The 14,090-nt window shown below is 48.7% G+C and overlaps 1 protein-coding gene across 1 annotated transcript in view; it reads right to left on the bottom strand.

Annotated features, from left to right (window-relative positions):
* NOS1AP (nitric oxide synthase 1 adaptor protein) overlaps positions 1–7,488 on the bottom strand; it is a 79,061-nt gene extending 71,573 nt beyond the window's left edge. The window contains exon 1 of the mRNA XM_083156970.1: positions 7,136–7,488. Within this exon, the coding sequence (XP_083013096.1) occupies positions 7,136–7,240 (105 nt within the window). The 5' untranslated portion in view covers positions 7,241–7,488. The remainder of the gene's footprint in view (positions 1–7,135) is intronic.
* Positions 7,489–14,090: the final 6,602 nt, after the last annotated feature.

The following is a 14,090-nucleotide window of genomic DNA, read 5'->3' as shown; positions in this document are numbered from 1 at the left end:
ACCTTTAAAAAAAAATGTGAAAAACTCATGATGACCTAGTCACAGTCACACATTAGTGGTCAACCTAGACATTGTTGACCCTGGGGCTGGATATCCACATCGCATATACACAATGATCTATAAAGATTCATTATTTATGGTCTTTCTCCTTCTGTGTAGTATTATAAAGGTGTGAGCGAGCATGTCCTGTGACTGTTGGGTCCAAGGTCTAAAAGCGTGTCATGATAACTGGAGTTTCAGACTAATTCAATAGAACAAAAAGGATCCCCAGCCTTTATCTAGCTGGAATGCCGACAAGATAATGGTGAGGCACAACAGTACACATGGAAAAGCACTAAGTACAAGTAAGGTGAAAGAACAATGAGAACGGCAGCAGCATGCCAAACTGCGCAATCGTCCTGTGTACAATACGTCAACCAGGATACGAGGGACTTCCAGTGACTCATGTTAATTCAACTTCTAGAACATCACCTATAAATAGCAAGTGTCCTCAGTCAATTATAAAAACCAATTAAGCAAATTAGATTTGAATTTTTATTTTTTTGTAGAATATACATAAAGGAATATTTGCACTTAAACAAGTGTCAATATTTGAAATGGAATTATTTTCACAATGTAGCTGCTAGGCCAACATCAGGAGGAATCACGCATTTAATAAAAAAGAAAAAAGAAGGACTAGTGTGGAATAGCTCACAGTCAATGTATAGGCTGACAATCATTATGTCGAAATAAAAAAACTAATTTTTGTCACCCAAATTGTGTAGCGCTTCGCTAGCCATGCTTCAGCCCAGGCCAATCCGCTAGCACTGCGTTCAGCACACTTTAACGTGTGGATGGTAAAGTTTACAAAAAAAATGTTGACCTTTATGTGTAAACATTTTCCATGTCAACCTAGACGTTGTATGTGAGCCATATGGATTCTACTAAAAAAGGAAGCTTAAAAATATAATGCTAAAACTTGGACAATATGGGGGGGGGGGGTATTCAATTAATGATGATTTTTGAATTAGTTGGGGTTTTTCACCTATGCGATAAAACTAATTGGGACAAATCATACTGCAAGTTCCTTGATTATAGGGCAAGGTTACAATCCTTGCTGCAATTTTTGTCCACATGAAAAAGTTGTAATAGAATAGAATTCACATTGTTTCAGCAAAGTGCATAGTAAAGAGAATACATTGTTTTTTTTTTCTTTTATTATATTTTTATCTGTATTTATTATGCAAAGTACAGAACCATGGTAAATAAAAATATGTAAATATATACGTAAGAAGTAAGATATATGCAGGATTCTACCAGGGACCATGGTGGTTATAAAGTCTAACCGCAGCAGGAAGAAAAGACCTGCGGTATCTCTCCGCAAGACATCGAGGGTGAAGCGATTTATCACTACAGGAACTACTTAATTCTGAGAGAATGTCCTGGAGTGGATGGGACAGATCATCCAGCAAAGATGCTAACTTAACAATTATTCTCCTCTCACACACCACCTCTACTGTATCCAAGGGGATTCCCAAAACAGAACTGGCTTCCCTAACCAGTCTGTTCCCTTGCTATCAGCAGACGAAACGCTGCTACCCCAGCAAACCACCCCAAAGAATATTGCAATATTAACAGAGTCAAAGAAAGTCCTCAGTAGTGCTCCCTGCACCCTAAAAGACGTCAATCTCCTTAACAAGTAAAGTCTGCTCTGCCCCTTCCTTTACAGAACAGCAGAATTATAAATCCAATCCAGTTTATTGTTCAGGTGAAAACCCAGGTACTTTTACAATCTCAATATCTGCTCCCTGGATCTCCACCGGTGAAGGAGGAGAGTGTTGACGTCTCCTAATTTCAACTACCAGCTCCCTAGTCATTTCTGTATTGAGCTGGAGATGATTCTTCTGACACCAGGGGGCAAAATCCTGCGCAAGTTCTCTAAAACGCGGCCTTACTATAGCAGAGTCATCAGAAAACTTCTGCAGGTGACAGGTTGGTGTGTTGTACAAGTCTGCAGAGTAGACAGTAAAAAGAAACAGTGCTAAAACCGTTCCCTGTGGGGCCCCTATGTTACAGATAATTATATCAGGCCGACACTCCCTGGTCCTTACATACTGCAGACGGTTAGTAAGGTAGTCCAGGATCCTGGTGGTTAAATCGTAGCTCAGCTATAAAGAAAATAAGAATTTGTATCAAATCAAAAAATCATAAGCAGACTGGAAACTAATGGACTAAAGAAGAGAACAGACATTTAAGGGGAGTTGCTCAAACTTGGTCCTCGAGACAATTAACCAATCCAGTTTTAAGGCTATCCAAATAATACACACTAAAAGATTGTGGGCCAGATGCACTAAGCTTCAAAAGTGATAAAATGGAGAGTGGTAAACAGCCAGCCAATCAGCTCCTACCTGCCATGTCACAGGCTGTGTTTGAAAAATGTCAGGCAGGAGGTGATTGGCTGGTTGTTTACCACTCTCAATTTTATCACTTTTGATGGTAGTGCATCTAGCCCTATCTTTCAAATCTGAAAGGTTGAAATGAAAATCTGGTAATTTCTGGGAGCAAACAATTGACGGTTTGCCTCTAAACATGGAAAACAGATTATGGTCATTCAGACAAATGTGAAATGCAAAATGCGCCCTGCCCCTCTAGCAGCGCCACGCTAAAAGAGCCTGCCTCTGACCCCGCCAGTGTGCAAGGGGAAGCCCAGCGCCATAGATGGCAATGCCCAGTGCATCTCCGGCAGTGCAGAGACTTTGAAGGCTCGGTGGAACGTCACTGCCCACAGCAGTGACGTTTGCAGGCTCGGTCTGCCCCCCTTATGCTGTCCCCGTGCAGCCGCACCCTGCCCTTTGAAGTTCCTAGAAGGAACACTACGATCTGCTTACAATTTAAATAAAAGCCGAAGGATCATACATGCAGAACATATGATCTGAGGGCCGACCTCTAGACCCGGGAGACTTCGCAGCGTAACAACATTACGCGATGCATACACGACCCACCGGATGACCCAGATAGTGTGGATCGGCCAGACATCATTCATGTGTATGGTACCCTTATAGTGTATATACAGTTAGCATTGACCTAAACAAGCACTTCTGTCCGTTTGATTTCGCCATGTGTGCACAAGCTTGGATATCCTTGGATTATAGGGTGCCTTGAGGACAGTTTGTGAAAGGGCTTTATATGGAAAATGCAGAACATTCAGTTCAAAAATCATTTCAGATATTTGTGTTCTTATATTCTGTAAGTGCTTATATGCCTGCCATTTTTTTCTTTAAATTTAATATTTTAACTGTTTAGTGTCTACCATTCATCACTATAGGGATTAGGGATGATCAGCTCCTTTAACAAACATATGTCATAGGGGCTTTTTTATCATTAAATATTTGCACTATATTTCCAAAATGCTCACAACATTTGTGGGTATCCCACAAAAACAACTATTGCCTATATGTATTAAGGAGGAACCATAGCAGATGTCTCCGATAACTGCCACACTCCCTCCATTAGGTCTCTATGGAAAATTTAAAGCGGTCAGACTTTCCAAGTTTCGGAAATGCAAAGCATCCAGAGTTTGGCTCCCTCAGCTAATGCCACCTTAAGATTGTGTTAGGGTGAATACACACTGGGCGACTATGCCCTGTGTGTATGGACAGCGATGATTGCTATCATCGCTGGGGGAAAGCCGGTCAGTGCATACACACTGAGCGGCTTTCCTACTGCCTGGCGCTATCAGCGGGGGCAGGACAGCTTTGCATATACCGCAACACAATTCTGAATGCTAATATTGTGCCCAGATCGCACTGAGAATGTAATGAACGATAGATAAATGAGCACAGCGTCTCTGGCCATCATCCACGTACAACACCATTCCCAAAATAGTTTTCTGATTCCCACTACGCTCTCTAGGCACCAGGGATACGGTCACTAGGTCGACATACATTGGGTCTGTACTATATAGTCTTACCTGACAAGATTATTTTTCCATTTGATTTACACTACACGGGCGCGCACACTGGGATCCAATCTGCATCGGATGTAGAAAAACCATTCGCTGCCCATTCAATTATCTATTCGATTTTGCTTCTATAAGCAAAATCGAATAGAAAAATAGAGCATATCTCACCGTGGCCCTTATTCTGATCGGTGCGGCCGGAGCCGCATATGCGGCTCCGACCGCACCAGACGAATCCCCGCCTTCCATACGGATCGCCACGGCCGTCCGTACGCGGCCATGTGGCGATCCGCATGATTGTGGACGGGGATACGCCTCCTCCATGGTGGGAGCAGCCCCTGCATTCGATGGTCGCCGAACATCGAATGCAGGGCCGCACGCTCCACCAGGTCCCGCAACACAAGACCACACGGACACTTGTCCGTGTGAAATCTTGTATGGGGGCGGGCAGCTGACATCCGGCGATGTCAGATGCCCGCCCTGTACCCACGCGTCATAGCCTCATTAGCATGTGTACGCCCCGCGTTTGCATGGGAACGCCCATGAAACGCGGGGCGTATGCATATGCAAATGAGGCTTCGTAGCCCCTCACGCCCCTATCCACCCCCTTTGCGGCGGACAAAATACGTGTACGGCGATTTCGGCTGCACATGCGCAGAGTGCCCTCTGCACATGCGCAGACCGAAAACATCGGCGGAACGGCCGCAAGCGGCCGTTACCGCTTCAACCAGAATAAGGGCCTATGTGCTACTATTTTCTTTGCTTCCATCCTCACTATCTAGTCTCTCTCAGTCCCGTCACCTTTGCATTGGAAATCTTGCCCTTTCTGTAATCAAGCTGTTACAAGTAGTCCATGCTGGGTACACTCTGGGTGATATTTAAGTAACAATATGGACGATAACAATATTGGGTACTTGTGTAGGTACTCTTTACCTAGAAGGGCGCCCACGATTTTGATCGTGGGCATCGTTTGGAAAAAAAAATCGCGTCGGTGATGACCGCGATTTCCCATAGGGAACAATGTTAAATGTCCCAATTGACTGGATTTTCCTGATCAATGTCCCAATTGACCCGATTTTCCATAAGAAACAATGTTAAATGGCCCACAGAGCCCAAATAGGCACCCTGAAGTGTGAAATGGCCCCCACAATTGTTAACGTTACCCCACGATCAACGTCAACCCGAAGCGTGGCGAGCGCAGCGAGCCCGTGAGGGGCGGCGGTACGCGTCCTACGACCTTTTCATACCCCCACTATCCACGTCGGCGTGGAGTTGAGAATAGAAAGTGTGGCGAGCGCAGCGAGCCCGAAGCGTGGCGAGCGCAGCGAGCCCCGCAAGGTGACGCGGACAGCTGTGAAGCCCGCGAGGGGACGCGTATACCTGTGAAGGTGTCCGCGTGCGCTCGCCACGCTTCGGGCTCGGTGGCTCGCTGCGCTCACCACACTTTCTATTCTCAACTCCACGCCGACGTGGATAGTGGGGGTATGAAAAGGTCGTAGGACGTGCACCGCTGCGCTCGCCACGCTTCGGGTTGACGTTGATCGTGGGGTGGCGTTAACAATTGTGGGGGCCATTTCACACTTCAGGGTGCCTATTTGGCCTCTGTGTTTGTTTCATTGTTTCCTATGGAAAATCGGGTCAATTGAGACATTGAACAGGAAAATCGGGTCAATTGGGACATTTAACATTGATCCCTATGGGAAATCGCGGGCATCGCGTCGGTCGCATCGCATTCGATTTTTTAGTGCATGCGATGCCCGCGATGGGCGCCCTTCTAGGTAAAGCGTACCCTTGTGTATTAGCAGGGCGCCCACTAAGCAAATTGCGTAAGAAAATCGCATCGCATGCGTTTTTTGCATGTGATGCGATCACATGCCAATGTAACATTCACTGTTTTCTGCCCGTAGGCGGTGCGATCGCACGCGATTTTATAGGGTGCGATGCCATTTACTTTACTATACACTTCTATAAGATGCAATGAAGTGTGGCGAGCGCAGCGAGGGGCAGCGGAACGCGTCCTCCTGACCTTTTCATACCCCCACTATCCACGTCGGTGTGGAGTTGATTTTATATAGTGTGGCAAGTACAGCAAGCCACCGAGCCCCACGAGGGGACGCGGAATACTTGTTACGTAATCCGTATCCACTTGCCACGCTCCCCAAACTATATCGAATCAACTCCACTCCGTCGTGGATAGTGGGGGTATGAAAAGGTCGGGAGTATGCGTTCCGCCGCCGCTCGCCACACTTCGGGGTGGTGTGGATAGTGGGGGGGGGGTGCCTAAATCTCATTGCATTTCATAGAAGTGTATAGTAAAGTAAATGGCATAGCACCCTATAAAATCGTATGCAATTTTGCGTGCGGTGCGATCGCATGCGACGGTGCCGTACGTATGCAAATAGGGCGCCCTACTAATACACAAGTACCCAATATTGTTAACAACATCGCGTGCATATCGCTCTGTGTGTGTGGTTAATATCATTAACGATGTGGATCGCTACGGGAATCACTTCAGTGTCTACCCAGCATAAATTACCCTCTAATCATCTGCTGCACTACTGCAACCTCCTCCTTACCTGGCATTCCCCATTCATCTGTATTTGCTACAACTCATCTTATATGTTGCAGAAAGACTGATCTGTTGCACCACTTGACAAATCCCTACACCGGCTACCTAGTGGCCAGTGACTGACCCTCACCTAGACAGCCCACAATACCACCATCATACACAGCTCATCTCAACACACTTTCCCTCTTGCCCTCTTATATCCACCTGTGCCTCACTCACCTCATCTCTGGTGCCCACCTCGCACGCCTCCTACTGTGCCACCCTCTTCCAGACTCCCCACATATTCATTATCTGATCATTTAAACTCTTTCATGATCATCGCATGGGGCACCATTCGCCCAAGCAGCAGAGGGGGCACCTTTCGCAAACCCCAGGAGAGTGGGCACATCAGCAGAGCGGGCAGTATGCTCCCCCAAATTAGAGAAAACAACAAAGCTGGGCACAATTTGCCCATTCCCAGCACAGGAAAGCATTGCAGTCTCTGCCCCCACAGAAGTGACCAGCTCTATCCCCATCGCGCAGCAGGGGGTATGCCTGCCCTCCATGGAACCAGCCATGAGGCACGGATCGCCCCAGAAGTTGGGGACATGCCCAGCACATAACGCCGGCTGCCAGCAGCTCGCACCCACCTTGGCCTCGAAGCAGATCCCGTGCTGGAAAGCCTCCTCATTGTGCAGCGGGATCCGCAGGTCCTGCCCGTCATCCACCAGGTTGTACCTGCTCTTAGCCGGCATTTTCCCTGCCAGGATCCCATCCAGGGCACGCAGAGATTGTTCCAGCGGCGGCGCTGCTGCTCCCGGTGCTGGGGAGGGGGCGGCTCCGGGGGAAGAGGAGGAAACACAAGGACGCGCTCCCACCGCCGCTGCTGGGCTGGGGAGACAGTGTGGAACTCCCCACAGTGGGCTGGCCGGCGCGGAGGAGTGGGAGATCCCTGTCACAGACTGGCATGGAATTGGATACAGCCAGGCGTGCCTAGCTCCCGCCCTGGCTCCCTGTGTAGTGGGCGTGGCGGGCCGCCCACCTTCTGGGTCACATTACGGGGCATCATTTATTATCTGCTGGCGATGGATTAGTAATGGCAGGCAGCTTCCTCGTACATGTGCGACGTGTCAGGAACACGGGAGATGCCGTAGTCATGTCTGATAGTGGGGGCATCTCATGCACAGTGCCAGTCTTCTTATTCCTCTCCAGCTCCTAGATATATATGTGTTATACCTGAGCGCTCTCCTAGTTCCCCTAGTGCTCAGGTTGTTTTATTAAATGAACAAAGAAATTATCAATGATTAGAGAGAGATAAAACTGCGAGCCTTCACACAGACTGGTCATTGGGTGGGATGTTCAAACATCCGTCGCCCTTGTCCACGTCACATCGCCGGCTACCGCATCGATACTAATTGCATATGCACTAACATTTGTGATTAGTAACGCAAAGGACAGCTCTTGCGATAACAACTGTCCTTTGTGATGCGGCGCCATCCCTGATCCTCCGGATGTGAGACCCGGGAGTCCTGCTGATCATGCGCAGGGTGATGGCCTGGCCGCGAGGAATCCGTGACGGATCCATCACATAGGGCGGGATTCTGTCCGCACATCGCCGGCACTCGCATTCTTAATAATCGCATATGCAGTAACATATGCGATTATGAATGCAAAGGCGATGGCTGGCGATGTGCAGCGGGTCCGCCCGCCCTCCCTGAACCCTTCCCGGCTGTGAGGGCCTGCCCGGACCAGGTCAGTGGTCCGGGCAGCACAGCAGGAGGCTGCCCGGACACAGGTGTGTGTGGGTGGGGGGGCATCGCGGTTTGGTGGGGTTGCGGGGGGCGCGAAGGAAAGCCCATAGGCTTCCATGGGGTTACCCCATCTAGAACTGGTGTAACCCCTCGCAGCGAAGCCCCGGCGGTGGGGCTTTGCTGCATATGAAAATGTGGTAAAAACCTAGAAAACAGGGTTGTTACTGCATTTTTTGTTTGGAGCATCCCGCCCATAGTGCTGCGGAGAAAAGCCTATAGATTCTACAGGGCAAAAGCTGGCGGTTCCCTCTGCAGAGCTGCCTCAACAGAGGGGCTATAGAGCAAACAAAGGGCAGTATTCAATGCTCCCGATTCACCTTTTTTCCCGGTGAATCGGGCTGTTTTCACTCCTTGCGGTGAATCTTTTTCACTGAAAATCTGATTATTCACCCTATTCGCCGAAAGTGAACAGTGAATGCCGAACGGTTCTCTGTTTCATGCTCGCTGCAATTCGCTGGTGTATTTTCAATGGGGTTTTCACTGTGATTCACCGAGTGTATTCAATGCTAGGATGGAGAACTGCTTTCTCCATGATTTTCGCCATGATTCACCGTTTTGCATTCGACATCTTTTTAAGGTGAACTGGAATGTGATTTTTTAAAATAAAGGCTTTTTTTGTGTCAAAAAATCTGTAATTTTATTCTCTGAGGGGGCATGCTATTTGGATTCATGTGCTAATATTAAAAAAAAATATATTTTACACATTACGTCAGCAGGGGGTGGGGAGCTGCTCATTAGATATTCACTCTCAGGGGCAAACGCAGGATTTTCAGAAGGGAGTTTCCAGAGGGTCGGAGCAAAGCAAGGAGCTGGACACTTAGGTGACCCAGTATATGCCGGGTCAGTTAAAGTATTATAGATAGACCAAATGTATATAAATAATAATAATAATAATAAAATATGTATACATATATATACACACACAGGACGAATTGGGAATGCCCACACATATAAAAAAGATCTGCAGATAATGGCCCTTATTCTGATCGGTGCGGATATTCCCGAATTCTTACGGTGCGGCCCGCACGCCACGGTGTTCTGCCGCGTGCGGCCATCGTCCGTAGAAACGCCCACGTGTCCTCCGCATTCGGACGGACTCACTCTTTAAGAACAGGGCGTGTTTACGGACGACATACAAACCATGCGTGTGCGGGAGAAACACTCCGATTCTGCACGGTATTACAGAGTATTACAGAGTATGCACGGGAATACCGCATCCGAACGGGAGCCAAGCGGTGCTACCGCACGTAAGCGGTGTATTTACGCCAAAAAACCCACTATTATGTCTATTCTGCAATACATCACATGACCCACTTATTCAATTACCTATCCTCATACAAAAATGCATATTTGGAATTGGAATCAATTAGATGCCAATATATCCTTACAAGCATGCCTAACACATGCATTGCACACATTAACCCTTACAGCAATTGAAGCAGCAATGGTTTCAATTAAAGCACTGACAAGCGTCCTATTAGTGAGTAATGAGTAAAGGAGTCGATTGTATTGGGTTCAGGTGTTAATGCTTGTAGTCATTAGGCGGTCCGTTCGCCTACCGCAGGAACGAGTGGTGTCCGCAAAGCAATAGTAGCCTTTTGGACACCGCACATTTCTATCGGTTTTGGTCGCGTGCATTCGGAGTGCTATCCGAATGTACGCCCCCCAACATAAGTGTACTCCCCCGTGTCCGCCCATGTTTCCGCCCCGTTTTTCCCACTTTGAAACTACGCCCATGTGTCATTCCGCATGACGCCCATAATACGCCCATATTTCCCGACTGATTGCGGTGAACAGTTTTGTACGGGATTTGCCCGAACAGGTACGGAGTCAAGGCGTGGCACATGCGCGTTGCGTTCTCCACGCATGCGCAGACGCCGTAAAGACGCGATCCGAAAGTATGCGGAAAAGTACGCGTCAATCAGAATAAGGGCCAATACCAGATTATTAAGCATGTTTAAAAATCTGATTAAGCAATCGATTGGCGATCCCTATTCATTTTTGATTGGGATTGCCAAAAGGGGGAGCCCACGCATCTAAAATTAATCGTGGCAATCATCTCCAGATCTCAGGATTGTCACAATTACTTGCTGATGTATGGGGCCCATAAGGGTTTCCAGAGTAAAATCACCTTACTCTTGGTGGTGGAATAGCTACCCAAGTGATAGGCCAGGAGTGTTTTATCATCGGGCTCATTGGAGCCTTTCAAGAGTCTGCTGAGCTGTCTACCTGTATGCTACTGCCTCTATATTCTGCAAGATCAATAGTAAATACATTCATCAATGAAACTATAAACCAGGTCTGTTCACAAGGGGTTAAAGGTAGCCCAGCTGTTGGATTTGGAGGGAGAGATGGTGAGAGGCAGCAGGTATGAGGCTGAGGTGAGAGTCACAGGCAGCAATAAGGCTGGAGAAAGATGAAGGGAGTGAGGCAGGAGAGAGCGGGGGGGGGGGGGGTGATAAAACTATAGACCCCCCTGTCGCTGGGCCCGGACAATGCGCAGGTTCACACTGCCGGCACTGTTAAACACCCCCAGTGCATGCCCGACATTGTAAAATTACCCCCTCTCACCTCTAGGTGCCACTTCCTGCGGAGCTGCATCGTCTTGCGGTGTGTTCTGATGGCGGCAGCTCCGTCTTGAAGTAACCCAAGCCTGGTTACTTACTGGGAGGGAAGAGGACCTGTGGGCTCCCGCTAGCTTGCAGAGAGCCAGCACTGCATTTGAAAATACCTGGCGCCAGCCCGGCCATGGACATACACAGTGCAGGCACGCTGGGTCCTGGACTCAGGAGAGGGAGTCGAGTCCGGGTCTACTCCGCAGTCAGCAGACGCTGCTGTGCAGGGACGGCAACAGAACTCTTGGGGCCCCATACACTGATATCTCTATGGGCCCCCACCCCCTCTATGCTGAAACATAAACTGGATGCACTGCAGTCTACGTTCCATCCCACTGATGTGCTCCCTCACCCTGCTACCTGTGCCCTGATGCACCCCTCACCCTGCGGCCTGCGTTCCATCGGCCTGACGCACTCTCTCACCCTGTGGCCTGCACTCTATTACACTGACAGTCTCCTTTACCCTGTGGCCTAGGCTCTATCACACTGACGCATACCCTCACCCTGTGGTCTATCACACTGATCACACCCTTCCATACCCCACGGCTTGCGCTACAGTACCATGACAGGCTCCCTAATCCTGTGGCCTAGGCTCTATCACACTGACTCCTTCATCCTGTAGCCTGTGCTCTATCACACTAAAGTTCTCCCTCATCCTACAGTCCACAGTAATGCCCCTTACCCACAATGACCCTCACCACAATAGTTAACCAACTCCCAATGGTATACACTTAAACCACCCTCCCCGAGACGCAATTGCCCCCCTCCCCATAGTAGACAGTTAAAACCCCTTCCACATATTTCACAGTTTCCTGCACCCCCCCATGGTACAGTTTTACAAGGAGACTCACAGTTCTGAATTGCAGTGCTCAGAAGACTCCAGGGGAAGCTCGGGTCTCAGGGGGCAGTATACAGAGCATCCTCCAGGACCTGCTGCTTGCACCAGTGCCGCAGCTCCCCCTGCCTCCTCCAGCCACATAGTTGTCACAGCACTGGCTCTATGTAAGCAGCAGCTGGGAACTGCTGCCCGGTGGCTGGGAGGAGACTTTCCCTGGCCGCTGCGTACCCAGACAGCACTCCGCTCCCGTCGCGGACCTCCCCTCCTCCCGGCCACTGTACCAGAGAGCATCCACCTCCTACAGCCGCTGCGGACCTCCCTCCCAGCTCCATCTGCAGACCTCGCCTCCTCCTGGCCATAGTACCAAGAGAGCATCCAGCTCCCGTGGCCGCCGCGGACCTCCCCTCCTCCCAGCCACATTGTACCCGGTCCCAGACAGCACCCAGCTCCTGCCGCGGACCTCCCCTCCTCCTAGCCGCAACCTCCGAGGCCGATAATCCCAGGCCTGCGCAACCAGTAGGTGTTATGGGAGCAGACATTGGGGGACTATAATTTGCCCACTCTACATCTGTGTCTAATCCCCGGGGGTCCCTCTTACCCTCGAGGTCCATCACGGGTGTCCCCCTTGACCCCCCCTGTCGCCGGGCCTGCTGCTGTGCTGTCTCTCTCCCCCATGCCTGACAATAGCTCCCAAACTGGCGCATGCGCAATGAGAGCGCTGACCGGGTTTTTTTCTTTCACAGGGCAGGGAGCGAGCGAGCGAGCAGGGCAGGGGAGCCGGCGGCAGAGTGCAAAGCTCCGGCGCCAGGTGACATCACGGCGCCTGGAGCAAGTGCTCCGCCGGCTCCACCGTAGCTACGCCTCTGCAGTTGAGGCTCCATTTAAAATAAATAAATAAAACTCGGTCAGCAGCACTAATAGATCAGCAGGTTTCTAGGTATTCAAATCCCAACCTGTGTGCGCGAATGGAGCCTGGGTCAGGTGATGTGTTAGCCACTTCTACTTACATCTTTTCCTTCCTAATTGTAAAACACAGTGTGATATTTGACTATTTTCTAAAGTGATGTGACTGACTTAAAAATTAAGCACGGATCGCTTTATGCGTATTTCTCTGAGGGATGGGGATGCACGGCCCCACTCCAGGCTATCGCCCGGCTAGATTGTTAAAGAATGCAGTATAAATCTAGGGGTAGATTTATGAAGCAGTGATAAGGGAGGAGAAGTGATACAGTTTCTGGTAATTTATCACCGGCCAATCAGCTTCTATTTAAACCCAGCCTATAACTTAACAGTCAGAAGCTGATTGGCCAGTGATAAAGTACCAGGCACTGTATCACTTCTCCTCCCTTAGCACTGCTTCATACATCTACCCCCTAGTTAGATCGCAAGTGTTCTCAACACACTATTGCTGCAATATCCACATAATATTCCAATTATGCCCTCATATGACAATCTCCCCAACCATACACAAATCCTCTCACAGCCCTATTGCCATATAGACAATCCACATTCTATATCTCCTCTAATAACACCTTTACACTAGTCCCGTTATAGAACCCTTCCCTGTCAAAGGACCCTTAAGGTGAGTACACATGGATAGATTTGGCCAACGATTCAATCTCGTTAACGATTTCCTCTGAACCTTCTGCACAAACGATTGGTGACAAATGATGAACGATTGAGCAAACGATTACACATGAAAGATTGATCTTTAACGATGGTGGAGGGCGAGGGAGCCAGTCAATTAGCCTTACCAAATCGTTCATCGTGTATACACATGAAACGATTGGTACACATCGCTAACGATTGGTCGCTGATCTTTCTGCATGCAGGAAAGATCAGCGACCTCTACCAACGACCGTCGGGTACGCGCATCGTTCCATATATCGTTCATACACACGGAACGATTTGAGCGATTGGTCGTTTCAATCAGTCGGGAACACCCAGATCTTTTGCCAAATCTATCCATGTGTACGCACCCTTACTGTCTGTCCACTTTACATGTATTTAATATTATTATTGTTGTTGTTATTATTATTTCTAATATCTTTTACATAATAGTTTGTTTTCTCATGCCATCACAATGACCAGAGTCTAAAGTGTATCCCACACTAATTTGCTCAGGGTAAACTAGCAGTTCTGCACCAGATAAACAAGAAACATCAACTCTACCAACCACCTCCAATCATGTGAGAATTCTTGTTGTTTGGGTGCCTGTAAAGCTGGCCATACATTAGAACGATTTCAGGTCAGAACGCACAATTTTGATTGGTCGTGCAATGCATTGTGTGTGTTTTTAGTTCACATTGGGGGTTATTTTGGTTCATTCCTTCTAGCAAAT

Source organism: Crinia signifera, chromosome 8, assembly GCF_055691185.1.
Source record: "Crinia signifera chromosome 8, ASM5569118v1, whole genome shotgun sequence".
In the NCBI taxonomy this organism is placed as follows: Eukaryota; Metazoa; Chordata; class Amphibia; order Anura; family Myobatrachidae; genus Crinia; species Crinia signifera.
The sequence above is the reverse complement of the archived record's forward strand: the minus strand, read 5'-3'. Positions and strand labels throughout refer to the sequence as shown.